We start from the raw sequence: 27250 nt of genomic DNA, 5'->3' as shown, positions 1-27250 counted from the left end.
GAGATTCATTGCTGCATTGATCACTTTAGGGTTCCGTCCACCAGGATTCCATTTTTACATATGGTGTGACCAAGGCTCAGTCCAATTGTGTGTTTGTTTTCCAAGCAAACACTCCGTTGTTCCAGCATCTTTGATGGAAGCCCCCTTTCCCACCGCTTCGCAGAGCAGCCTCGTCCTGAGTCAGCCTCCACACGCCCTCGGGCTGCCTCTCTGTTCCATCCTGGTTTCTATCTGGCTGTTCTCACCCCATACCACGCTCTCTGAATTACTGGAGCTCTAGAACAAGTCCTGTTACCAGTGGAGGAGTCTGGCCACCTTGTTCTTTTTCCAGATGGTCTCGTCTATTTTTGACTCTTTGCATTTTTGTATCAATTTTAGAGTCATCTTTCAACTTCCACAAAACCAAAACAAAACAAAACACAATTATGCTGGGAAGTTTATTGAGAGTGCATTGAGTCTGCAATATTATCTGAATTTTGCAGAAAGAACATCTTTAAATATAGTTGGACAATCTGTAAGAATACACCCCCCACTTAACATAGGTCGTCTTCACTTTTTCTCATTAATGTTACAATTTTCTATGTAGGGAATTTGCACCTCTCTTCTTGGATTTATTCCTATATTTTTGTGCATTTCATCTTTTTTAAAGTATCTTGTTCTAGCTGATTTTTTGTAGTATATGGAAATATAATTGGCTTAATTTATATTAACTTTGTCTCCAACAACTTGCTAAACTCGCATATTCACTCTGATAGAATATACATATTATTACTTTTCCATGTATACAATCATATCAGCTATAAATAGAGTAGTGTTTCTTCCTTTTCAATGCTTATAGATTTTATTTCTTTTTCTTGCCTTTATGCTCTGGTTAGGTCCTGCCACTGACTAAGAGTGGTGTTGGTGAATTTCCTTCCTTGTCTCCAACTTCAAAGGGGAGCCCTTTAAAATTTCTCCCTTATTTCAGATGCTCACTGGAGGTGTTCATCACTGTTGACCATTTGTCCACTTCAGAAAGTTGTCTTTTACTGGAGTTTGTGAATACATTCTTTTTTTGTCTTTGGGACAACTCTTGAGGTGCGTCTAGGATTCGTCTTTTATTTTGGTTGTATAGCAAAGGACAGTGTCTACTGGTGGTTTGACGTCATCATGGACTGGCCTCTGTTTCTTGCACACTCTTTGTGGAAGGTCTTCTTTTCCGGATTCCAGTAGGGCTGTCCCCGCTGTGTTTGCTGAGTGCTGTGCACGGTTTATTGTTTTCCGTCTTCTTCCCTTTAAATTTTCCTTGTCCTTTTAAGTGCGTATCTTGTAAACACTCTCTGCACGGGTATTGTTATTCTTATGCAGTTAGAAAATCCACTGCCTTTTAAGGGGAGCGTCTGATTCTTTTTCATCTGACATGCTCAGTCATACATGTGGGGCTCCTTCAGACGTCGCCTAAGCGTCCCCGGTCTCTGCTCGCTTTCTTTCAGTTCTTGCTTCACTTTGGATTGATTCTTTCCATTCTTACAATGTTCTCCTCTGCTGTGAAAGTTATATAGTTCTTTTGTGTGATTTTGCTAGAGATCTTAGACATAACGGCATGAATTTTGGACTCAGAAATGAGTAATAGTAACTGGTAGTCACACCGTCTCCCCTAGTAAAGGAGGGGACTTAGAGCGTCTTACTGCCACCCGTCCCCTCACCCCATACGTCCACATTGTCACATATTCTAATTCTCTATTTTAGCTCCCTCCGAATATTATTGTTAGTGTATATTAGAATGCAACCAGTATTCATTTAGATTCACCTTTATATTTACATTTTCCACTCTTATCCGTTCCTCCCCCCATCTCCAACTCACTTATTGCAGCAATTCGTTTTCTTAAACCTGACACTTAACAGAGTAACAAAGTAAGTGTGATTCTGCTGAAGTGAATTTCTCTTGGATTTTTTTCTTTTTTGGTCTGAATATGATTTTATATCATATTTATTCTAGAAGGATATTTCTATTAGATATAAAATCCTACGTTGAGATATATATATTCTTTTAGCGCTTTAAAGATATCTTTGAATTGTTTTATTTTCATTGTTTCTGTTGGGAAGTCAGCTAAACTTCTGAGTGCCTTTTAAAAGGGGGACTCTCCGGGGCCGGCCCCGGGGCCGAGTGGTTAAGTTCTCTGGCTCCACTTTGGAGGCCAAGAGTTTTGCCAGTTTGGATCCTGGGCGCAGACATGGCACTGCTCATCAAGCCATGCTGAGGTGGCATCCCACATGCCACAACTAGAAGGACCCACAACTAAAATATACAGCTATGTACTGGAGATATTTTGGGAGAAAAAGCAGAAAAAAAAAGATTGGCTACAGTTGTTAGCTCAGGTGCCAATCTTTAAAAGAAAAAATAAAGGAGGACTCTCATTTTTCTCTATTCTTGAGGTTTTCTCGGTGCTGTAGCCTTTCAGTAGTTTTTGCCCTTATGTGCCCAGATGTGTATTTCATTTTATTTAACTTGCTTGGGATCTGTTGGGCTTCTTGAATCTGTGGATTAATATCTTTTGTCGGTTTTGGAAAATTCTTTCTTGTCATTTTTCTTGATTTAAAAAATTAATGATCTTTATTTTTTAGAGTAGTTTTAGATTCACAGCAAAATTGAGAAGAAAGTACAGGCATTTCCCCTATCGCCTCTGCTCCCACACATGACAGCCTCTCTCACCACCAACATCCCCACCACCAACCAGAGAGACGCAGCTGTTACAATTAATGAATCCACATTATTGTCACCTGAACTCCATGGTTTACATTGGGGTTCACTCTTGGTATCATGCATTCTATAGGTTTTGACAAATGTATAGTAACACGTATCCACCATCATCATTTCATACAGAGTAGTTTCTCTGCCCTAAAAGTCCTCTGTGGTCTGCCTATTCGTTCTCCCTCCCCATAACCCCTGGCAACCATTGATCCCTTTTACTGTGTCCGTAGTTTTACCTTTTCCAGAATGTCATATAGTTGGAATCACAGAGCATGTACCCTTTCAGAATGATTTCTTTCCCTGAGTGATAGCGTTTTAGCCTCCTCCATGTCTTTTCACAGCTTAATAGCTCATTTCTTTTTAGCAGTGAATAATATTCCATTGTCTGGATGGACCACAGTTTATTTATCCATTCCCCTACTGGGGGACATCTTGGTTGCTTACACGTTTGGACAATTACGAGTAAAGCTGCTGTAAACATCTGCTTGCAGGTTTTTGTGTAGACATAGGCTTTTAACTCATTTGGGTGAATATCAAGGAGTGCAATTGCTGGATCATGTGGTAAGAGTGTGCTTTGGGTTTTGGGTTTTCTTACTTTTGTAAGAAACCGCCAAGCTGTCTTCCGAAGTGACTGCACCTTTTTGCATTCCCACCAGCAATGAATGAGTGCTCCTGTTGCTCCACGTCCCTGTGAGCGTTTGGTGTGGTCAGTGTTCTGGAGGTTTGCCATTCTAATAGGCTCTATTTCTGGGCTCTCTACTCTGCTTCGTTGATCTATATACCCGTTCTTTCACCAATACCGCATTGTCTGGCTTACTGAAGCTTTGTGGTAAGTCTCGAAGTTGGGTAGTGTCACTCCTCTGACTTTATTCTTCTCCTTGAATGTTGTGTTGGCTATTCTGGGTCTTTATCTCTCCATACAAACTTTAGAGTCAGTTTGTCAATAACAGACAAACACAGAATAAATTTCTGGGACTTTGACTGAGACCGTGTTGAATCCATAGGTCAAGATGTCAGTTCTTCCAGATTGACCTTCCTATATATATATATTGACTCTTCCTCCATGAACATGGAATCGCTCTCAATTTCTTCAGTTCTCAGATATCTGTCATCAGAGTTTTGTAGTTTTCCTTATATAGTTCTTGTACACATGTTCTTAGATCTATACTTAAGTATCCCATTTTGGGGGGCTGCTAATGTAAATGGTATTGTGTTTTTAACTTCAAATTCCACTTGTTCATTGCTGGTATATAGGACAACAATTGACTTTTGTATGTTAACTGTGTATCCTGCCACCTTGCTCTAGCTGATTCTCAGTTCCAGGTGTCTTGTTGTTAGTGTGATCGACTCCTTCAGACGTTCCACCCAGACGATCACGTCATCTGTGAGCAAAGACCATTTTAGTTCTTCTTGGCCAATCTGTGTGCTGTTTATTTCCTTTCTTGTCTTGTCCTTTTTTAAAAGCCAAAGTATTTTACTAACGATTTACTGTCAATAAGAAAGACTGGCTAAGGACAGTGTTCAGTAACCACCTTTGTGAGAGCCTTGCGTCACAGATGCAGACCGTATAAAAACTGCTGTGGTGGCTTTGGTCTACTCAGGGAGGCAGAAGCTTCCATCACATCTTCCAATAATGAGAAATGTCCACAGTTCTAAAATGCAGCAACCTACTCAAGACCTGCCCATAATTAAATCTTTCCTCCTCCTCTGAATGGAGAGAAACATGTGATTGTATTGAAGTGCATTAACTGAAGTGTGACTTTTGCTGGGAGTTCAAGTATGACGTTGAAAAGCAGTGGTGAGAGGGGGCGTCTTTTCCTTGTTCCCCGTCTTCTGGGAAAGCTTCAAGGGTCTCATCATTAAGTAGGTGTTAGCTGTAGGTTTACTGTGGAGGTTTTCTCTCAAATTGAAGAAGTTCCCCTCTATTCCTACTTTGCCAAGGATTTTTGTCTGAGGGGGTGTTGGGTTTTATCAAATGCTTTTTCTGCATCTGTGAGTCTGACCATGTGATTTTTCTTCTTTAGCCTGTTAAGATGACGGATTACAGAAATTGATTTTTGAGTGTTGAACCAGTCTTGCATACCTGAGACAAATCCCACTTAGTCATGGTGTATAATTCTTTTTATATATTGTTGGATTTTATTTTGTGTGTGTGTGTGTGTGTGTGGTGAGGAAGACCATCCCTGAGCTAACATCTGTGCCAATCTTCTTCTCTTTGGTATTTGGGACACTGCCACAGCACAGCTGATGAGTGCTATGTAGGTCTGTGCCAGGGATCCTAACCCGTGAACCCCAGGCCACCAAAGTGGAGTGCGCAAACTTAGCCCCTACACCACTGGGCCAGCCCCTGGATTTGATTTTTTATTACTTTTTGAGGATTTTTGCATTTACGCTCCTAAAGAAATATTGGTCTGTAGTTTTGTTTTAACGTCTTTGTCTGGTTTTGGTATTAGAGAATTTCTGGTCTCTTAGAATGAATTAGGAAATGTTTCTCTCTTCATCTATCTTCTGAAAGAGATCAAAGAGCATTGGTATAATTTCTACTTAAATATCTGGTAGAATTCACCCATGAGCCCGTCTGGGCCTGCTCTTTTCTGTCTGGCAGGTGATTCATTGTTGATTCAACTTCTTCAATAGCTATGGGCCTATTCAAATGGTCTGTTTCTTCATGTGCGAGTTTTGATGGATTGTGTCTCTCAAGAAATTGGCCATTTCATCTAGGTTACCAAATTTGTGGGCATAGAGTTGTTCATAATATTCCTTTATTATCCTTTTGATGCCCATGGGATCTGCCGCAAGGCCCTATCTTTTGTTTCTCGTCTTAGTAATTGCGGCCTGCTTGGGAATGGCAGTGGTCACCGTGTGACTGACCTCTAGGCTCAGACTTTGCTGAGCAAGCTCAGTAGAACGAGAAAGAACGTCTGTGTGAGACCAGGTAGGGGGAAGAGGGGCGGTGGCTCCCTGTGGAAGATGGAGAGGGCCCCTGGGAGAGAAGTGCGTGTCTGATGTACTTTTACATTCATATTTGAATCACCATTTTGGCTGTTGGGCACTAAATTCTGTTCTCTCATCTACTCAAGTATCCTCCTCCTCATTCTTTCCTGTCAGTAATTTTCCCTCTTTACTAATCATTCCTGTTATGTTGGAAATGCTGTCCTTTCATCTTAAAATGCTTCTCTTGATCCCATTCTGTCATTAACCACTGCCCCGTGTTCCTGCTATCGTTTGCAGCAAACCCCTTGAGACGCGCTCTGTCCAATCTCTTCTTTTTCTCTTTTCTTTCTCTCCCGTCAGGCCCCTGCCATCCACCCTCCACCAGACTCTGTTGTCGACGGTGGCTTTTCCCGAGGCGCCGTCCTTGGGCCTCTTCTCCGTCTGTACTCACTGTCCTCGTGGTCTCTTGCAATCTCATGGAGTTTAAAGACCATTTATGTTCTAAGGACCCAAATATAAATACCAGAGACATAGATCCAGTTACCTCTTTGACACGTTCTCTGGATTTCTAAAATATACTTCAAACTCACCCTTGCCAAAACTAATCTCTTCCTTCCCCAATGAAAACAAGCAGACAGAGGGCAACCACAAAACGCACCCACAGCCTCTCTCGTGTGAGCTGCTGACAACCCATCCTCCCAGTGGCTGAGGCCAAGGGTGTGCCGACCCTTGACTCCTCTGCTGCATCCACACCCCTGTCTGATCTGTCGGGAAGTCCCTTGACACTATGTGACAAACACACGCAGAGTCTGACCACTTCCATCACCTTCACGTGCCAGTGGAGCCGCCCTCCTCTCCAGCCTGGACCAATGCAGAAGCCTAGTGCTGGTCTCTGCTTCTGCTCTCACTGCTCTGCTCTTAGCCCAGAAGTGAGAATGATCCTAATAAAACCCAGGATAGATCATGTCCCTTTTTAGCTGGGAAATCTGCCAGGGCTCTCATTCGCTCAGAGCAGAAGCTGAAGTCCGTGGGACAAACTTTCCGGCCATGTTCTGTCTCCGGTTCCTCTCTGGCCTCATCTCCAAATGCTCTTCCCCTCACTTCCTCCGTTCCACCTGCAGTGGCTGTCTTACTGATCCCTGAATTTGCCAGGAGCTCCCCTGTTCTGGGTTAGCGCTTCGGCGATTCCTCCGTCTGAAATGCTTTCCCCTCGGATGGCGGCTCTCTCATGCCCTCCTCCTTCACGCTTTCACTCGAATGGCACGTCTTTGTGCGAGTTCCCCAAACAGTCCTTTCAAACTGCACACTTGCCCCCAGCCTCATCCTGCTCCCAGCACGCCGTCCCCCTTCGAGAGGGCTGGCCTCATCGCCTTCAGGCACACTCCAGGAGCTCCTTTCAGACCTCGTTGCTGTTCTCGTATATCCAGGACTTCAGCTCCGTGAGGACAGTTCCGGGTCTGTGTTGCTCACTGACAGATTCCCAGTGGCCACGACAGTGCCTGCCACGTAGGAAGTTCACAACTAACCCCCACTGAATATTGAAATAATAGTTTTGGCTAAGGGGACTGAAGCAATGGTGAGCCTGGTCATTTTACGCAAAGAATTCCCCCGGGGCCGGCCCTGTGCCTGAGTGATTAAAGTTCCCGTGCTCCGCTTCATCTGCCCAGGGTTCACAGATTTGGATCCCAGGTGTGGACCTATTCTGCTCATCAGCCATGCTGTGGAGACGACCCACACACAAAGTAGAGGAAGACTGGCACAGATGTTAGCTCGGGGCGAATTTTCCTCACCAAAAAAAACCACCAAAAAACAAACAAGCAAACAAAAGAAGTAACCCAATAGAGCTGTCTTCACAATGCTCATTCTAGGGGGGTCTGAGGACTGGAGGGGATGATGCTGGAGGACGGAGCTCAGCCAGAAGGCAGAAGCCACATAGCCAGAGCACGTGCTGGGGAGAGGTGGGACAGGTTGGAGGGACGCCAGGAAGTCAGATCTAATCTCAGAGAAAGAAGGCAATAATGGGTACCAACAGGCAGGGGCTCTCTGCTCTGGGTGGGTCTTTCAGGCAGCCCCCATGCCCTGATGCCAGTGCTGGGCCCGAGCCCCTGCCATCAGGGGTCTGCATGTCGTCAGCAGGCAGAAGATTGTGATGGATCCGTGGTGAGGTGGATGTGCTGCCTCCCTCTCCCAGGGGAGAGCACTGGGGTTACCGTCTCAGGTCCCAGCAGACAGAGACCAGCCCATCCAAACCACAGAGTTCCAGAAACTGCATACATGCATGGACATGCGCATATATTTAAAGTTTTTATGTTGAGATGATTGAAGATTGACGCACAGTTGTAAGAAATAATACAGAGAGATCTGAGCACCCTGTGCCCAGTTCCCCCAGGGTAACATCTTGCAGAACTGGAGTAGATCACGCCGGATGCTGACGTGAACACAGTCCAGATGCTCAGCATACCCCACAGGGTCCCTCCTGTTGTCCTTTCACAGCTGCACCCTCCTCTGCCCCACCGCCATCCCAGCCTCAAGCCCTGCAGCCACCCATCTGTCCTCCATGTCTATACTTTGTCATTTCAAGACTGTTATGTACATGGAATCATATGCTGTGTAACCTCTGGGACTGGCTGTTTTCACTGGGTGTGATTCCTGGAGATTCTTCCAAGTCACTGTGTGTGTGGCTAATGTGTGTGTGACTATTTTTTCACTTTTCATTGCTGAGAGGTGGTCCATGGTGGGGATGGACCTGGGTTGTTCAACCGTCACGTGTTGGAGGACGTCTGGGGCATTGTCAGTCATCGACTGTTACGGATGAAGCTGTTATGGACATTCACCCGCAGGTTTTCATGTGAATGTAAGTTTCCATTTTTTGAGGATAAATGACCAAGACAGAGATTGCTGGTCATCTGATAGTTGAAAGTTTAGTTTTATGAGAAACCACCAAACCGTCTTCCAGAGTGGCGGCCCCATCTCGCGTTCCCCGGTCGGGTGGGAGAGTTCTAGTTGCTCTGCGTCCTCTGCAGGATTCGGTACTGTCAGCCTTTTGGATTTCAGCCATTCTTATGGGGGGTGGCGATTTCTCATTGTGGCTTTAATTTGCATTTCCCTGACAGCTGATGAAGTTGAAAGCTTCCCTGGTTGCTTGTTTTCCATCTTTGTTGAAGTGTCTTTCGCCCATTTCCTAAAACCGTTGTTTTGTTATTTTTTACTATTGAGTTTTGTGAGTTCTTCACACATTCTAGATCCTAATCCTGTGTCAGATATATAGTTTGCAAACATTTTCTCCCAGTCTTTAGCTTGATTTTTCATCCTCTTAGCTGAGCGCAAGTTTTAAATATTGATGAGGTTCAGTTTATCAGCATCTCCTTTGGCGGCCCCGGCTTCGGTGTCGAGTCCAAGAGCTCTTCGCCTAGTCCGAGATCTGAGATTGCCTCCTATGAGATTCTAGAATATTTTTAAATAGCAAAGCAAGGCTAAGTCAGAGATATAAAACTATTAATGTTGATATTAAATATAATTTCAATACCAAAATATCCTCCAAAATAACAAAACCCCAGTGTTATTGTGCTATTGCTGACGCCTGGACTATAGCAGGAAGCTCCTTCAAGACTGTGAGTGACTGCCCTCCACCGCGCCTGGTGACTGTGGGAGTGACCCAGTCTCCTCCAGGGATCAGATCAAAAGTTGGGGTGAGAAATGCCTTTTGAACGTGGGGCTGGGCTGGGAACAAATGGGAGTCCAGGGCCCTCACCAAGCCCCCAGCAGGCTCTGATGAGTTGCAGGACCCCGGACAAGCCCATCCCCATTATGTGTCTTGCGGATACTGTGAGGTGAAAGCAACAGAAAGCCCCCTGGGGACCTGAAAGTGCTAATATGTCTCCGGTGTAGGACGCCCTGCGCCTGTGCCCAGTGTGGGCTAGTCCCAACAGCGTTTCCTCCATGAATGCCGACCTCCCTGTGAGGAGGGACCACCATCGTGCCCATTTATAGATGTGGGAACTGAGTACAGAGACAGGAGAGGGAGGGAGGGACAGAGCGAGGCTCCAAGCCGGCTCTGACTTAGGCCCCTCACCCCAACATGAAGAGTGCAGGGGTCAGAGGATCAGTCAACCCACCCAACCTGGAGCAGGTAGGCACAGAGTCACCTGGAAGATGTGCGGGTGCCTGGGGCCTCCAGGAGTTGGAAGCAGAGACACACCTGAGACATGGAAGTGGTGAAGCTCCAGCTCAGACGCAGGTCGAGGTGGACGGGCTGAGGTGGGCCGTGCATGTCCTTTGTGTGTCTCCAGGGACAGCAGATGTCCCCGCACTGTGGCAACCCCAAGCTTGCTGAGAGCCTGGCTCGGCAACGCACGTTCCATGGTTTTTGGGGAGCCATCCTCCTCCCTTTCTGCTCTCTGGGGGTCCCCACATCCTGCTTGCCCTGTGGGCAGGAGGCGTCAGTGTCTCTGCCTCCGGCCACTCACAGCCCCGGTCCACGGGAGCCCTGTCTGTCCGGGTTGGGATCCTGGGACCTGCCTGAACATCAACAAGCCTGTGGCCCGCATTGCTAATTCCCTAACAAAAGAGCGTGCTTATGAAAGCTGACAACATCACGGGAGCTTTTTAACCGCTGCACATTAGAGCTTTCTTGGGGAATGGTTAATGACAGGCAGGCTCCTCGGAACAGAGATCTCATCTGATATCAGTTTGGAGAAAGTCAATTGCAGGTTCTTTCTGCAGATTAAATTAACTCCATTCGGAGGTCACCTCCTGCAGCTAGATTGAGAGAGACAGACTCACAATAGCAAATGCTATCAACGAGGTATTAATTCCACTCCACAAACAAGGATATGACGCCCCCCGCAAAACTGTGAAGGAGAAGGTTTTTCTTTTTCAGGCTCCCTCCCCTAATCTTCACGCGTGTGTTGAAGGACAAAACGTACCGGCCAACTGTCAGGAGTGTGCACGTCCATTCGAAGGACTTCTCACTGGGACTAGTTACGACGAGGCGAGGGAGGTGAAACCCTTTGCTGCAGCCCAATCTCCTTGTTGGGTGTTGCCATCAGCAACGAAGATGCAGGGGGTGGAAAGGCATGGGGTGGGCTGGAGCCTGGGCCGGGGCTGGCCTCCCACCAGCATGGTCACTGTTGCCAAGGGAGCCGGGGTCCCCGCAGCTGAGGCCACTGATTCCCGAGCCCAGCTGGGCTCAGAAGCCAGAGAAGCTTTTCACTTGGGATCCCTACAGGGCTTCCAGGACGGCCACTGCGTGGACTGCCCCCTGCCCTGGTCGCTCCCTTGCTCCTGAGCTTTATTTACTTTTCCTTTCCTTGTTTCTCGTTTTCAGGGAAGCAGGACCTGATTGGCTTTGGAGCAAGCCAGGGATGGGCTCGGGGTGACACCAGGCCTCCCCCTGTGTCAGGGCTGCCAGGGCGGCACACAGGATAAGGGGGGTTGCCCCCCAGCACTGGGTTCCCTGAGCCCTGGCCATGGACCCACGTAGCTCCATGGGGACATGGTGACGGGAGGCTGCAGAGAGGGACAAGCTGTTACTGCCGTGCGTGTGCAGAGGAACCCAGGAACTGGGGAGGTGAAGGAGAGAGAGCGTGACCTCTCCCGGGGTTCCCAGTGTCAGATTCTACAGCCGCCCTCTCTGTTCTGCTCTCCCCAGGAGTCCCGGGCTAGGGTATTATTTTCTCAGAGACTCAGGGGGAAGCGCATGTTGCCAGCTCTCCTTCCAGGCCCAAAGGCAGCTGTGGGGACAGATCTGGGGGTGGGCTTGATCAGGGGCCTGGGCTCAGCCCCTGAGGCCCCTGCACCACCACGTGTAGTTTCCACGCACACCCCAGAATGGCCTTCCTGCCTCCGGGACCCTCAGCTCAGTCGGCAGGCCCAGCCCGGCCCTGGTGCTCTGCCTACTGGGCCTTGTCCATCTGTGCAGCTGTCTCTGCCCTGACCTCTGCGGTGTTCACCTCGAGCTTCACACCTTGTCGCCTGAGAGCCCCTGGGTCCTGGTCCCATTCCCAAGTTCCTCTTTTGGCCAAAATAATGTCTCCCAGAGGAGCTCACTGATGGCCCATAAAAACGGCAGGTGGCAGCGAGGCCACGGCCCTGCTGGTGGTCTGCCCTCACCCCACGTGAGGGTATGTAGCCTTGCAGCAGCTTCCTCGTTACTCACGAGGACAGACATCCCTGGAGGAAGGTGGAACCCTGCTCCCCAAAAGCCTGGCCAGGGTTCTCACAGCCCTGCCTGCCTCGCTGCCGTCACAGGGCGTGGCACCTTCTCTGTTCTCCTCCTAGATGACTTATGCATGTGTCTCCCCCTGAAACCCACCTTCTGGAAGGTTCCCTGTCCCCTCCAGGACCAGGCAGAGTGTGTGGCTAGGGTGTGGCCTGGATGAACTCGATGAATTAACAAATGTCCTCCCCTCCTCTCCCCAAGGTGTAGCACTGCCTCCCAGCAACACCTTCTGTCCTCCTTGATTTGGTGGTCCTGCTGCTCATCCCTGCTCCCCAGGCCACCTCCCCTTCAGTGCTCTCGCAGGCTCCTCTCTCGCTGACAGTGAACCAAGGGCAGCACGCGGACCCTTGACCTAGCTCTGACCCTGTGTGTCTCTGGGTGGGCCTGCCCCCGCACCGCCACAGCGCTCTGAGGTCATAGGTGCACCTGTCCACTAAGCCCTGCCTATGCATTCCAGCTTCACCTGCACGGGCACCCAGGCTCCCAACTTCATCCCATGTGACAGACACACCCCCTGGTCAGTGGTTCTCAGAGTTTCGCTCATAGGGTGTGTATTTGGCTGGACAGAGATCTTCTTTGGTCTTTTCAGATGCAGTTCAGTTAAGGATCTCAGATGCGATGCCCCTGGATTATCTGAGTGGCCTTAATCCAATGACAAGAGTCCTTAACAGAGAGGGAGGAAGAGAAGACCAGAGAGGAGGGGAGGAGGCCGTGTGGAGACGAGGCAGAGACTGGTGTGATGAGTCCACAGGCCAAGGACCACCTGGAGCCCCCAGAATCTGGCGGGACTAGGAAGTGCCCTCCGCTAGAGCCTTGGGTGGGAGCCCGGCCCTGCAGCACCTTCATTTCTGAGGTCTGGCCTCCAGAACTGAAGAGTTAATGTCTCATGTCTTAAGCTCCCAGCTTGGGGTCATTCGCTATGGCTGCCCCAGGAGACTCACACGTGGTCACAGGAAAATGCAGATTCCTGGGCCTTTCCCCACAATCCACCTCTGGGCGCAAGGCCCAGCAATCAGCATTTTTGACAAAACATCCAGGGAAACCTACCCGCGCCCCCACCTTGTGACCCCTCAGATGCTCTTTGCCACCTCCTAACCATCTCGCCAAGGTTGTGTGTCCTGCGATGCCCAGGGGAACCTCCCACATCTGCACGCCAGCCTCTTACTGGGCCCTCAGTCTGCCTCCCAAAGAGAGCCTGTCTTGGGGACGGCTGTCCCCTCTGGGGGGGACGCCCTGCCTGCTCCGCTGGCAGCTACACTGGAGGGAATGCTTGGTGGGCTCTGCTGGAGCCTGGCCCACAGCTTTTGGTAGTCAATGTGGACTCGGAACCCACGGGGGTGGCCGTGGTGTTGGGGAGCTGGCGCCCAAAACGTGCTGGAGGAAGGAGAGCCTGGAGCCCTCAGGTCCCCGCAGCAGTGCGCCTGCTTGTTGCAAATTCGCATTGTTTCCTTCCCTCCTCCCCCTCATCTCCTCCTCCCCCTCCTGGGTGTCCTGCCCCCAACCTGGCTCTTTCTGGAAGCATCTCCCGGGAGGCGCACCCCGCCAGCTGTAAGCGGTGATTAATGGACCCATCCCGGGGCGGCTGCGCTGAACTGCTGCGAGAGGGAGCTCATTTAGGGCAATTTTAAGCAAAGACTAATGACTTTGGTTAAGCTTCAATTTAGTTGATAGCAGCATAAAAATAAATATTAGGAGAAAAGCTGGGGAGAGGCGGGGCCTCGGGGCGGGGAGTGAAATGGTCCCTGGAGGGGGGCGGCCTGCGGGCTCAGGGTGCTCAGCCCCACCCCAGGAGGGCGTTCCCTTTGGGGGCTCACTTTTGCACAGTGCACCCTTGGTCCCTGGGCCCCTCTTCCCATGCTCTCCTCCCGTCTCCACCAGCTCTCTTTCCCCCAGGGCGTCTAATCTGTGTGCAGCAGTGGGGTGCTCCGGGCTGGAGGGGTGCCGGACGGAGGGTCGGGCAGGGGCTGCCCTGGCCCTTCCTGTGATGCAGAAGGAAGCCCCTCTCTGCAGAGAAGGGACTGCAGAGACCTCTGTCTGTCGTTTCCCTGCTGGGTCTCTCCCGACAAGCCTAGGTACTGAGGGACTAAAACTGGGGGGGTCTTCGTAGACCTAGAGAGCCTCTGTGATTCTTGCGCCCGCCTCTCCACTCACAGAAGGGGAGGCGGACGTGGGAGCCTGAGGGGCGTCCCCAGCATCACTCTGCCTTGGTGACGGACTCTCTGAGCCCTGACACTCACCCCTCCTGCCGGGAAGGGGGGCTTTCCTCTGACCCTGTGCTCCCACAACTGAGGTCAGAGGTCACCTGCAGCCAGTGCAGTGAAATGACATGAATTTCTGTTTCCCTGCCATGCAGAAGGGAAGGGAGAGCACGGTCCCGAGGGCTCTCGGGGGAAAGGGCGGGCTTCATTCCCTCGAGGGCGAGTGAGAAGGCCAGGCAGGGGCCTGGCGACTCCTACCTGGGGAAGGAAGCGCATCACCCAAGGCTTGTCGAGTTCAGCTGAGGGTGGCAGCTGGGGCCATGGAGGCCAAGGATTTCCCCAAAATGCTGATTCCTGGGCCTCACACAAGTGCACACACATGAGGCTGTGTGCGGTTGGGGGAATGGTTTCCTCGGTGTCTGTTCTTGTCTCAGCCATCCCTATCCTGCCCCGTCAGAGACACGCTCCCAGCAGGGCCTCCCTGCCCCAGGTCTGTTTCTGGATTCCCCTCTCCACCCCTCTGCTCTGTGCCTCCGCCCGCTCCAGGACCTCCGCATTCCGCCTAGAGCCTTCGCGGCACCTTGACTCTCTGTAGAGCTGGCCTCTCCGCCTTCCTCCTCATTTCCTTCCTGGCTGCTTCTGCTTGGATTTCTCCACATGAAGTTTAGGTAGCCCTGACTGATCCCAGAGAAAGCAACCCATTAGTATTTTTACTCTGATTGTCCTAAGTTTATAAATTAACAGAATCGACATCTTGGCGATACTGTTTTCCTGACCACGTGAATTTCTGTTTGCTCAGATTTACTTTCACTTTTTTCACAAACAAAATTGTCCTCACGCGGTCTGGCACGTTCCTTGTTAACTTTGTTCATGGGCATTTCGTCTCCTTTGTTGTCGTCGTAAATGGGACCTTGCCACCGTAGTTCCTCCTGACCGGCTTGTGTGTGTCAGCGCATCTTGCCGTGTGACCTGCGTACGTCTCATTCGACTTCAAGATCAGATTTCTTTAAAGGCAGAGATTTCTTTAAGAGACTCCTTCCTCTTCAAATCCTCCTGGTGTCTGGCTAAAAGCCTTGCCCGTAACAGGGGAAGCTGCTCCGGAGGTGGACCAGGAGCCGAGAGGGCGGGTCGTGGGCAGCAGGCTTGTGTCTGCTGGCTCTCGGTTTTGTAATTGGCTGGCTGCGGTTACAGAGCCGGTAACCACACTTACCGCCTGGACACTGGTACACATGTGGGGACAGAGCTAGGGGCTCACGGTACATCCACTTGGTGCCAGCCCGAGGGTCGAGCGAGGGGCCAGACAAGCCAAGAGGCACAGTCACCACGGGAGTAGGTCCTGGCCTACGGGAGATGGCAGGGCACCAGCAGCCGACCTTCTATGCTCCACGTTAGCACATCTGTGTGTGCACACGTGCATGTGTATACGTGTGCAGATGCTAGCGTGAGTTCTCATGTGTGTCATCATGTATCGTGCATGAGTGCCATGCACCTGTGAGCACGTGTTTTCATGTATGTGTACACATGCATGGGGGATTCTCGGCTTCCCAGGCCCTGCTCTCACTCAGGAACAGCCTTGCTCTATTCTCTTGTTCCCCACTCCTCTTCCAGAACCATCCCCCTTTTGCACTGGGCACTGTGGCGGGTGGACTCGGAGGTGAGGAAGGTCCCAGCCCTCAAGGAGCTGACAGCCTAGGGAGGGTCCCGTCGCCTGCAGACTAATGGCTACAACAGTTGGTAAACGCTCCCAGAGCTTCGGCCCACCAGCAACAACGTGTATTGAATGTGGGACTCTGTCCCGGGGGAGTTGATGGCGGGATGTGGGCTCTTTGATGGCCTCCTCCATTCTCGTGGCTTCTTTCTGTGGTCCTTGAAGTGCTGGCCCCACAGACCTGTTCCTGCAGCCCAGGGACGATCTGGGAAGGAAGCCTGTGTCCCAGAGGCGTTGTCTCTCAACCCTCTGAGGCCCCGAATCTGTATACACGGCCATTGCTGCAGGTGCCCAGTGACGGGCCAGAACGGGAGATGGCTCCTGGGCAGTGCAGTCCCAGGGAATCGGGCCCCTCGTGGGGCCAGGGTCTCCACAGTTGGTGTGGGAAGACCCCTTCCCTGTCTCCCGGGCGGGCAGAGTGTGCTGTGGGCGGATCTGCATCCCTGTTCTGATTCCACCTCAAACACATGCCTGGGAGACTGTAAGAACGCAAAACATTTATTTCACTTACCCCATGATGCACCCAATTCACCCACTTCCCGCTCAATATGTTCTGTCATATAGTCTCAACTGTTTGTTTCTTTATCCAAAACCAAACACAGCCAGAAAATCCAATTCTGGCCCATTTCCCTCGCAGAGCTCCCCTGGGCAGCCCCTGCATCCTGGAGATGGACGGTGCTGGGTGCTCCTATTTGTCACCCACCGCGTCCCAGCCAGGAGGTGGCTGCGTTTCCCATTCATGGGGAGGGGCCTGAGCATTGGGCTTCTTGTGCTTTGGGTCCTGGTCTGTGCTGTCCTTCCCTCCCCTATTGTCCACTGTCCTTGGTCCCCTGGCTCCGAGCTCAGCCCTGCCATCTCTGCAGGGTGCTCAGAGCACAACCCAGAGGGGCACCTGTCCATCCGTCGGGAGCACACACTCAGTCATTTCAGCTGGAAGATCAAGTCCGCACAGGGGTGGGAGAAAGGGACGGACAAGCGGGACGGGTTGTGGTGGCCTTACTGCTGGGGTCACCTCTTAGTTTTCTCAGGGTTTCCACCTCCCAGGTGGTGGCAGGCCCCTTTGGTCTAACTAGTCGTCCTGCAGGATATCCTTTGAAACCACCTGGTTTGGGCAATGCAGCCTCTTTTGGGTAAATTCTGGACTTGTAGACATGTTTCCCTCTGTCCTCCTCCTCACAAGGTGATGCCTGGGCATTTGGGGACACCCAACACTGTGCTGTGACCCGTGGGGTCTTGTGTGCAGGGTGCCAGGCCATCGCGCTCCTGGGGACTGGCCCAGCACTGGCCTCGCCTGGAGACGACATGCTGTGCTGGCTCTTTGGCAGGTGGTAGCATCACAGACTCTTTCTAACCCACTTGCCCGTGTTGCCGCCCTCTCTGCCGCATCTCCTCAGCCCCAGATTCCTGCTCGTGCAAGATTCCAGCCCTCTGCACCCTCCCAGGGATGGAGCGCCTGATCCTCCGAGCCACACCTGGGCTGTGGGATCAGCGGTGCCTCCTCAGCATCTGTGTCTAGAACCTTCCTCTGCTGGAGCTGAGCTGTTGCTCCACCCCATTCACCAAGGATGCAGGACGCCTGTAGATGCGTCCTCCGGGTGATAGACAGGACCCAGGAGCCAGTCTGCAGCTTAAGCGACGCTGGCATCTCCCACCCCCACAGAGATGTTCTCAGGGGCCCTGCCTCGGAGCTCAGCCCCCAGCTGGGGGAGGAGAGCTGGATGTCACCTTCTCACCCCTCCTCCTTCTCCTCTCCTGCCCTCAGGACAGGTGCTCCTCTTGCTTCCCTTCACCGTCTAGAAGAGATTTCCCTACAAAGTAACCCCACCCTGCAGGGTGCAGCCTGGGCTCTGGGCTAAGCGCTGGTGTGCAGTGGGAACTCAACTGCCAAAGGGAAGCATATGCCCATTGCCCCAGAGTAAGGGGAGCAGGAGCCCCTGTGAGAACCGGGCCCAGCACGCCCCCTGGGGATCTCAGTCTGCCCAGCTGCTCTACGGAACACCACAGGCGGGCGGCTTATAAACTACAGACATTATTCCCCACGGCGCGGGCATGGTGGGGGTCTGATGAGGACCTGCCTCCTGGGTCACAGACGACGGTCTTCCCACTGAGACCTCACATGGTGGAAGGCCAAGTGAGCTCCCCGGGGTCCTATTTACAAGGACACTGATCCCTTTCATGAGGGCCCCACCCTCATGTCCTAAACATCTCCCTATACCGCACCTCCCAGTTCTGTCACGCTGGGATGTCAACATAGGAATTTGGGGGACTCGAACCATCAGACCCAGCACTGGGCTAGGCTGAATCTGGACGAATGAATGAATGAACAAATGCAGGAGTGGAAAGGAGTCAACTGGGAAAAGACAAAGTCAAATCCAGCAGAGGCAGCATCTCCGTCCCCCGAGAAGCTGCAGAGCTGGCAGCCTGGAGTGTGTGTGCCACTGAGTCACTGGCCCGGTCTCGGTGGTGGCCCCGTGACATGTCCTCGTTCCCTTCACAACCAGACAGAGCATCGATCCTGTGTTCCGAGAGCACTGGCTCGCCAACAGCCGGCTTCACTCTGGGCTGCGTGCTCCTGAACCAGGGCCCCCAGCGCGGTGGGCGGTGCCTTCATCCCCACCTTACCTGTCGCTGATTTGTGCCATTCACTCCCCTGAATAGAGCCCAGGATTCCTGCTATCCGCACCAGTTCAGTGCACACCATTGATCAAGCAAAAATAAGGTTTTCTTCTTAAATAAAAGTAGATGATCTCTAAATCCATTTTCTCTTGACTTTCCGCGTCCCGTCTGTGCATGTGAGGGCCTGGGGAAAACAGATCCTGAAAGCAACCTCGAGGTTTCTTCCCCCACAAAGGCAGCCTATCCTCTGCGCTGAGTCCAGGGGGTGGCCCCCGCCTGGCACCACCGCAGGCCCGGCTCAGCGAATGGTTCTGTGTCAAGGGCCCTCCACCCGCAGTGGGCCCTATATGGGGCGAGCCCCATGGGGTTTTAAGAGTTTATTGATGGAGCCGACCCCATGGCTGAGTGGTTAAGTTCATGCGCTCTGCTTCAGCAGCCCAGGGTTTCACGGGTTCAGATCCTGGGTGGGGACCGTTCATCAGGTCATGCTGTGGCAGTGTCCCACATGACACAACCAGAGGGACCTGCAACTAGAACATACAACTATGTACTGGGAGGCTTTGGAAGGAAGAAGAAGAAAAAAAAATGATTGGTTGGGGCCGGCCCGGTGGTGCAGTGGTTAAGTTCACACATTCCACTTCAGCGGCCCGGGGTTCGTTATTTTGGATCCCAGGTGCAGACATGACACCACTTGGCAAACCATACTGTGGTAGGCATCCCACATGCAAAGTAGAGGAAGATGGGCACGGATGTTAGCTCAGGGCCAGTCTTCCTCTGCAATAAGAGGAGGATTGGCAGCAGATGTTAGCTCAGGACTAATCTTCCTCAGGAAAACAAAAACATTGGCAACAGATGTTAGCTCACGTGCCAATCTTTAAAAAATAATAATAATAATTTATAGAATATAAAGTTGCTTTTAAAACCTGAAGGAGGTGAAATTGGTAGCTGAGAATGAGCTATAATATTACTATTTGCAGTGAGGGTGAATGCGATAAACACCCAGTGGTTTGCCCATGGCTCACGTGTGTGAGCTCTAACCATAGCAGCAGACATGTGCGGAGCAGTGGCCGCCATCCAGGGTCCAGTGTCACCTTCATGTGCGTGGACTCAACTGTCTCCCGGCGGTGCTCCCAGGTTGGTGCTGCCAGGCCCCATCCACAGGGAAGGAAACTGAGCTGGCCCGGGGCCTGCGTCCTCACCTCCACGCCTGCCCCTCGGCTGCAGCCCCCACCCTCACTGCTGGCTAAACATCCCCAGCCACCTGCAAAGGCATGTGCCGCTCGTCCTGCTGACCTGCCGCTAGCCCCCCCACCCTTGAAAACCCCTGAGCCCTGGCTCCATGTCACCAAGCTTCCTTGTCCACTCAGATTACCCGACTTGGGCTCTGATTTCTGTCCCCCAGGAGGGGAGCACCTTCTCCTTGGCCCCCTGCCTCATTCCCTCTGCCGTCCTTTCCTGTGGCCTTTGTGGCTGTCCTGCTTGCCCAGGGTAAACCTCCTCACCTTTGATCCCAACAAGATTTCTGCCTCCCACCTGCTCCCTCGCCCCCAGCAGGACCTGCAGCCGGTGGACCTGATTGGTTGCCAGGACCCTGCCTGCCCTGAACTGTGACCCCTCCTCAGGCCCTCCACCAATCCACAGTGCTGGCCAGTCCACCCCTCACCCCTGCCCACCTGCCCTCCCACAGCCTTGCACACTCCCCACTCAGTCTCCGGCACGCCGGGACCCACGGGGCTCCCCTCCCATTCTCCGCATTCCATCTGCAGCAGCCTCGCCACTTGGACGGGCTGCAAGCTCTCGCCAAGGTCGTGTGGAGACCGCTCGGCTGCCAGAGCTGACCCCCACCATGGGGCCGCCACCCTCATTTTATAGCACTTGCGGGTTTTCTGCCTGCAATGGTCAAGTTTATGTGTCAACCTGATGGGGCCATCCGGTGCCTAGACGGCTGGTCAAATGCTGCTCCGGGTGGGCGTGCGAGGGTGACTCGTGGTGAGACGAACACTGGAAGCCGTGGAGTTGCAGTGAAGCAGGTGGCCCCCTCCAGGGCAGGTGGGCAGCGTCCAATCTGTGGTCTGCGAGGGCTGAAGCAGAGGGACTTTGCTCTCACTGCCCGTCTTTGAGCTGGGGCATCCGTCTCCTGCTTCAGACTGGGACTCCACCACCGCGCTCCTGGGGCTCCCGCTGGCAGACGGCAGATCGTGGGGCTTCTCAGCCTCTGTAGCCACAGGACCAACTCGTCACAATAAACCTCTCTGAATATGTACCCCACTGGCTCTGTTTCTCTGGAGAATGAATACAGACAAATACATCCCAGCTCCAGCTGCAGGCTCCTCTGGATTAGAGAGGCGGGGGCAGAATCTCCCCTGAATTCCCGCCCTTCTTTCCCCCGGCTCCTACGGGGCGCCCTCCCCACAGGCTGTCTGGACCCAGGCTTGCCTGGACTTGGCTGAGAACTGGGAGCCCGACCGTCAGGCTGAGTCCCTTGCGTCCCATCCTTCTGCCTTCTGAGGGACAGTGGGCAGCCCCCCAGGAGAGACGGGGCGGGCGAGGGCAGGGCCACCTGCTCCTGGGCTGCGCGATCCGAGCGCTGTGGTCTGCCCTTCCCTCCCCGCCCTCAGCGTCCTCACTGGCTCTCGCTGAACTCCCTTCCTGTGAGTTTCTTTCTGCCCAAGGTGAGGTGAACACCAGAATGATGGGAAGGAGGGTGTTAGGCAGATGAGTCCAATTTTAAAACAGGAGTTAGGAGTCACTTCTGGTGGACCCTGAAGGGCTTTGTCCAGAAAATATTTGTCCAGCAATCACGTGGGTGTAAGGGCAGAGATCAAGGGCAGCCTGGCTTGGCAGTACTCCCCAGGCGGGTGTGGGCTCCTTGGGTGACCTGTGCTCCAGGACCGGGCTGTCAATGTGGCCAGCTGATGGACCAAGCTCATCTTAAATGATCCGGAAGCCCCTCCCTCTTTCTACACAAATGGCCCTACGTTATCATGAATTCTAGGCCTGGGACCGCTGGACTTCATCTGGGGACAACCGATTTGAAGGAGAAGATGCATAGATGTCAAACTCGCCACCCTTCTATTCTATATATTCTCTATCAATTATTTCTGGAACAGAATAAAGTGCAAATAAATATACTATAAACAAAAACATGAAATGAAATGTCAGATGCTGCTTTTTGGAAGCAAATGGAAAGTGCCAGAGAAAGGGTCCTTCTCTTGGGTGCTGAGTACCTGCCCTGAGCATCAGGGGACCCGCCTGGAGCTCAGCCCTCGCCCTGAGCGGGAACCCATATACCATCTGGTTGTCCAGAGGATGCCTTGGGGCTGCAGGGCCTTGCTGGGGAAGATGGGGTTCGTTGGGGGGGCAGGCGCCCACCTGTATCTGAAGGAGGAGAACAGGACGGCAGAGACGGTGGATGCCCGAGGGAGGCATTTCCTGAGTCAGGAGACAGAGAGTCAGGCAGGGTTGGCCTTGCTGGAGGGAAGGCCTCAAGCAGCCCCGGGGGTGTCTGTGCAGAGGCTGAGCCGTCACCTTTGAGGGCCCACAGAGGGGAGCTTGCCTGGGGGGCTAGGACCGGCAGGACTTGGCTGCTGGCCCCTTTGAGCTCTGAGTGTCAATGAGTCCATGTTTTTCTAAAGTGCAAAGTACCCAATCCCACTGCCCTTGTCTTCCAATGCGGGCCCTGAGCAGCTCCTGCTGTCTTTAATCCTTAGAAATGGCTGCCCAGCCAGGCTTTATGATTCATCAGCCCAGAGGCCCCCAGCTGGCTGCACTGCTCAGCATCTGAGCTCTGGTGCCTGGAGGTGGCGCCAGGGCAGAGCAAGTGCAGCCCATGGTGGCCCCAGGCCCCTGGCTGCTACAGAGAACAGCACCCTTGGGATACTTCCTGTCCCCTGGCCGTGATGCCCTGCCCTGCAGGCTCCAGGAGGGACCAACAGCTACCCAGAGGGCTGAGAGCTGTCCCGGACATGTGGCTGGCTGTCTGGCACTGCGTACCTGGCACGTCTTGCTGGGAGGGCCCAGGACTCTGCATTTCAAGTCAGCACAACAGGCAGCTCTGTGGCAGCCGTCCTGGGCCTGGTGTTCGACATCATCAACCAGCAGACCCGGAGCCCCAGGCTGCCGGGCAGGACCCGGCCCTCAGTCCCTCGCTCCTTCATTCAGCACGCTGTCTGGCGACCTCTCTGTCGGTCAGGATCGGCATGACAAATAAATGGCAAGCAATAGGGTATACTGAAGTCTATGAGGAAGCCATTTGGTGTAAACCTAATTCGGTCTGACTTTGTTTTTTCCAAAAGGGGCTGACGTGGCCATCTAGCATGCATTGTATATCTGCTTTAAGCATTTCCTATGGCAAGAACAAATGCCCTTAAGATAAAGGTGCAACTTCCCCCACATTGGCATTTCCTTAAGGAGAAGCATCTTTCCTTAGGCTGGGAACTGATTGTTGTGCTCACCTGTGACCACCCAGCTCACCTGTGACCACCCAGCTCGAGACAACAGACCTGCCGCCCTGCTGTGTTGATCAATTGCCGTGCCGACAGAGCAGTCTCGTGATAATTGTAAAAGGACATTTCAATCATGTGTGATGTGTGTCCTTTGAGGGTATGCAACCACTCTGTGCACCCCAATTCTTTGGCACCCTTTCTTCCTTGGGGAAGGAAGGCCCGGGCTAAACTAGTCCTCAGATCTGGGTCAGAATAAACTCACCCCAATTTCCATTTATAGACTGGTTATGGATTATTTGCATTGACAGGTGCTGGGGGCAGCCCCTTCCCTGGATTTCTAGGGTTTAGCAGGGCAGATACAACAGACTCCCGGGTGGATCACGTGGCACTGGGCTGGCCGGGCATGCAGGGGAGTCAGCGCCCCACAGAGGCCTGTCACCTCCCGCCCTTCCTTCATCCTCATTTTGGAGGTCACTCAGCATGGGGTGCTGCTCAGCTGGGAGACGGAGCTCTGCAGGACCCTCCCAGGGTTGTTTCCATCTGGGACCCTGGAACAGCACTGGCGGGGGAGGCCCCCAGTAGCATCTCCCTGGGAAGAACTTTGTCTGTTGAGGAACGTCGGGTCCCCCAGCGGACCTGCGTCCTGGTCTTGTGACCAAGTGTCTCTGGGCAGAGGGGGCGTCTGTGAGCTTCTGAACTCGGTGGTGAGTGCACCTTGAACCCTGCACAGCCCACCCGAGCTGGACGCTGGAAATGACTCTGCTTTGCAGCCTTGGGGACTCAAGATACTGGGAGAGGCCCCTCCCCCACCCCAGCCCCCAGAGCAGAGACCTGAGGACCCCTCGTCCCTGCGAGCTGGGCAAGCTGTGCGGGAATGAGAAAGCAGGACCTCTGCCCACAGGGCTTCTGTTCTATTGGGGGGGTGGTGCAGGGGGACAGGAAATCAGCAAAGGTTCCAGGTACACAGTGGGCTTGTGCAGAAACCAGAACGGTGTGGCTGCCATGTGCCTCTGGGGAAGACAGCCGAGGGGCCCTCCCAGCGCCCTGCTCCTGGCCCAACCCCTCGCTCTCACTGACTTCCCCGTTTCCGGGGAGAAGTCACAGCCTCTGTCCAGCTGGGCCAGTCTGATGGATGTTGTCTCTCGGCGGACACTCATGGGGCCCAGGAAACCCACCGTTCCTCAGGAGGGGCTCCTTCCCAGGATGAGGGATGAGACCGTGGGGTTGGAGCCTTCCAACGATCAGGCTGACTGAATGCAGGTTCTGTCACCTCCTGCAGGGCCGGCTCACAGGTCCTAGAGGACGCTGGTTCATCCTGGGGACACGGGAGCGGGCAGAGCCATTGGGACAGGGACTTCCACGTGTTCCAGGGGACGGGGAGAGGGGTTGGAGATGGGAACCCGAGTCTCCCACAGCAGGATGGCACCCCTGGGCCCTGGGATGCGGCAGGGCTGAGGGCAGGGCTGGAACCAGGCAGCCGCAGGACCATCCACACTGTACCCAGCTCTGTGCAGAGAAAGAAGGTTCTCCCTCTAGACCCACAGGGCCACTGAGCACCCGAGACACCCAAAGTGAGGTGTGAGATGGGCGTGAAACACACCCCCACGTCCAGCGAGCATCGGAAAAACAAATGTCCCAGCACCCTGCTGTCCATTACGTGCTGCAACGGTAACACTGGGGAAATACTAGCTCAAAAAATATATCAATGTTAATATATTCATAGACTCAACTTCACCTGTTTATTCATGTTTACTTCCATTAACACAGCTCCGAGAGCATTTAAAACCGTGTATGCACCTGCACTGTGGCCCTCCCGTCAACTCTGGGGGACGGCGTAGCTCTGAGGGGCCCATCCAGAGGTTCCGGGCGCAGCAGATTTGGGGAAGCGTGGAGACCCCCACTCCCTGCCTTCCTCCAGGTCCCCCAGCTGGGACCTGGAGCCCTGAGCCCCGTGACTCACTGGGGAATGAAAACAAGATCAATGAATACAAAAAGTGACCTCAAGGATGGGCACCCACCCGCGGGGCCCCGGGTTGCCCTCTATGACGCTCCAGCGCCGAGCCCAAGGTGCCCCCAGAGCCTCTAGGAGCGTCTGGGTTTAGATGTGAAGGATGAAGGCTGGGAAGCCAGATGTCAGGGGACGTCAGAAAGGAGGCTGAGGGATGAAGGAGAGGAAAGCTGAAAAGAGAGGCACCAAATCAAACAGACCAGCACTGGGAGGTCAGGGCCACCGGACAGGACTCCCGTGCAGGGCACCACCAGAACCGGGGCCACACGAGATCCACAGCCTGCTAAGCCCCACCATACTGGCACCCCACCCAGCCAGCCTGGCTTCCCGTGAGCATCTCTGCGGGGCCTGACCCCACCTCCGCCCAAGGGATGCGTCTCTGCGGTTTGATTTGGGATGTTTGCAGGTTCTGACATGAGCGCGTTCTCCTTATTGTGACAGCCCTTGAGCACAGTCTCTGCTCATCCGATTTGGTTCTCTTTGACCACCTGTGGGGAGGAGGGATGGGACAGGGTGCAGAGATGCAGGGTGGGGTGCTGCCTCTGGAGCTCCCACCGCAGGGAAGGGGGAGAAGGAGTGAGCACGAAGCCCCCAGGAGACACCACTAGTAAATGAGGTCATTTCATGGTCGTTCTGACCTGCAGGGTTCTAAAAAATTTTTATTATTATTTTTCCAGGTTTATGGAGGTACGCTGATCAATAAAACTGTAATCTATTTAGCGTGCACAGCGGGGTGATGTGATCCGTGAGTACACCTGCAAGGATTCCCACAGTCGAGCTAAGGCACTCGGTCACCTGGTGCAGTTACTTTGTGTGTGTGGTGAGAACTCTGAAGATCCCCTCTCTCAGCATCTTCCAAGTACACAGCACAGTGTTGACAACTACAGTCCCCAAGTCGCCCATCAGACCCCAGGACTTACCCGGCTGGAAACCGGTGCCCCTGCCCAGCCTCTCCTGGTCCCTCCCAGGCCCCTTTCCTGAGTCTGCGGGCAGGGTTCTCCCAGCGCAGCAGGGAGGGGCCCTGCAGCCAGCGGCCTGGTGGCCCAGCGGAGGAAGGGGACACCACATCTGTGGGGCTCTCCAGCGGGGCAACGGCATCTCTCACGCAGCTTCCGTGCCTGGCCCCACCCAGTCTCCAAGGAAGTGGGGAGTGTCAAGGAGATGGCACAGCTGCCAGCAGAGCAGAGTAAAGATGACATTCCTGAGGAGAGTGTTTTAACGGATTATTCATTTACTGAAAACCAGCAGCTGATAAATATTGAATTGCAGCTCTTCATAAATACACCAATTATCTCCCAGAAAGCAGAAATTAGTGCTGCAGAGCTTTGCGTCACTAAAATGTCACTCAGCTAATTGACTTTCCCCATTGACTCAAATACTCCCAGTTCTGAAATTTAGTCAGACAACGCACAGGTTTCCATGACTACAGCTCTTCCCACGAGGCCAGGGAGGGAGGGCTGGGGTCCTGGGAGCCCCTGAGAGGCTCATCTGTTCCCCCCCACGGAGGGGACAGGGCCAGGGCAGCAGTGGCTCACTAGATGGAAACTCTGGGACCCCCTCACAGCCTGGACTCTGGCCACACTGTGCCTAGGTCCACCCCTTCTCGCCCATCCCCCATAAGGACACCCGCCAGTCTGCCCGTCCCACTGTCCAGGGTGGACACCTGGGTGCCCGCATGCTGGAGGAGGAGAGTGTAGCTCTCTCCAGCCACACAGCCCATCTTGCCGCCCCTGGCACGTGGGACGTTTCAGTAACCCACGCCTGTGGGCCAGCTGTCCTGCAGCCTCGGTTCCAGGATCTTTTCTTCTCTTTGGAAGATCCCATTCATCCCTCAATAGAAAGTGTTTCCCAGTCTCCGAGAGGGGTTTCCAGGTTGCTGAGGCTGAAGTAACCAGTTCCTTCCCCAAATGCCAGGGTGCTTTAGACATAGATCTATTTACGGAGCAATGTCCCTCCCTCCTCCCTTCCCTCCCTCCTCCTCCCTTCCCTCCTCCCTTCCCTCCTCTTTCTCTCCTCCTTTCTTCCCCTCCTCCCTTCCTTCTGTCCATCAGCATTTTGGGACCCTGCTCTTCCAGGTCTGTGTCTCGTGGTCCATGGTCGCTGACCCATGCACGGCTGGGTTCTGCCCTCTCTGGGCACCTAGCACGTCCCCTTGCACATGTGAGCAGGGATCAAAATGATTTCCTGCCCTGGAGGCTGTTTTTCTGGGAAGGGTCATTCTGGGACTGGGGCTGGGACCCTGTCGCCCTTAGAGAGTCTCCTTCATTGCCAGCTCCCTTCTCGTCTGCCGCTCACTTGCCACCCGTGGATGGCTTCCCGAAACGTGCTCAGCCACCACCGCCTTCGCTCTCATCTCCCTGCCAAGGACGGTGGCCGGCTTTTCTTCCTGC

The 27250-nt window shown here is 53.3% G+C and overlaps 1 protein-coding gene across 1 annotated transcript in view; it reads left to right on the top strand.

Moving 5' to 3' along the window:
* The window catches only part of TAFA5 (TAFA chemokine like family member 5), a 346235-nt gene extending 320177 nt beyond the window's left edge, over positions 1 to 26058 (top strand). The window contains exon 4 of the mRNA XM_070506703.1: positions 25538 to 26058. Within this exon, the coding sequence (XP_070362804.1) occupies positions 25538 to 25597 (60 nt within the window). The 3' untranslated portion in view covers positions 25598 to 26058. The remainder of the gene's footprint in view (positions 1 to 25537) is intronic.
* The last annotated feature ends 1192 nt before the right edge of the window (positions 26059 to 27250 follow it).

Source organism: Equus asinus, chromosome 4 (genome assembly GCF_041296235.1).
Source record: "Equus asinus isolate D_3611 breed Donkey chromosome 4, EquAss-T2T_v2, whole genome shotgun sequence".
NCBI classification, from domain to species: Eukaryota; Metazoa; Chordata; class Mammalia; order Perissodactyla; family Equidae; genus Equus; species Equus asinus.
Note: the sequence above shows the minus strand (reverse complement) of the source record. Positions and strands in the feature narration are given on the sequence as shown.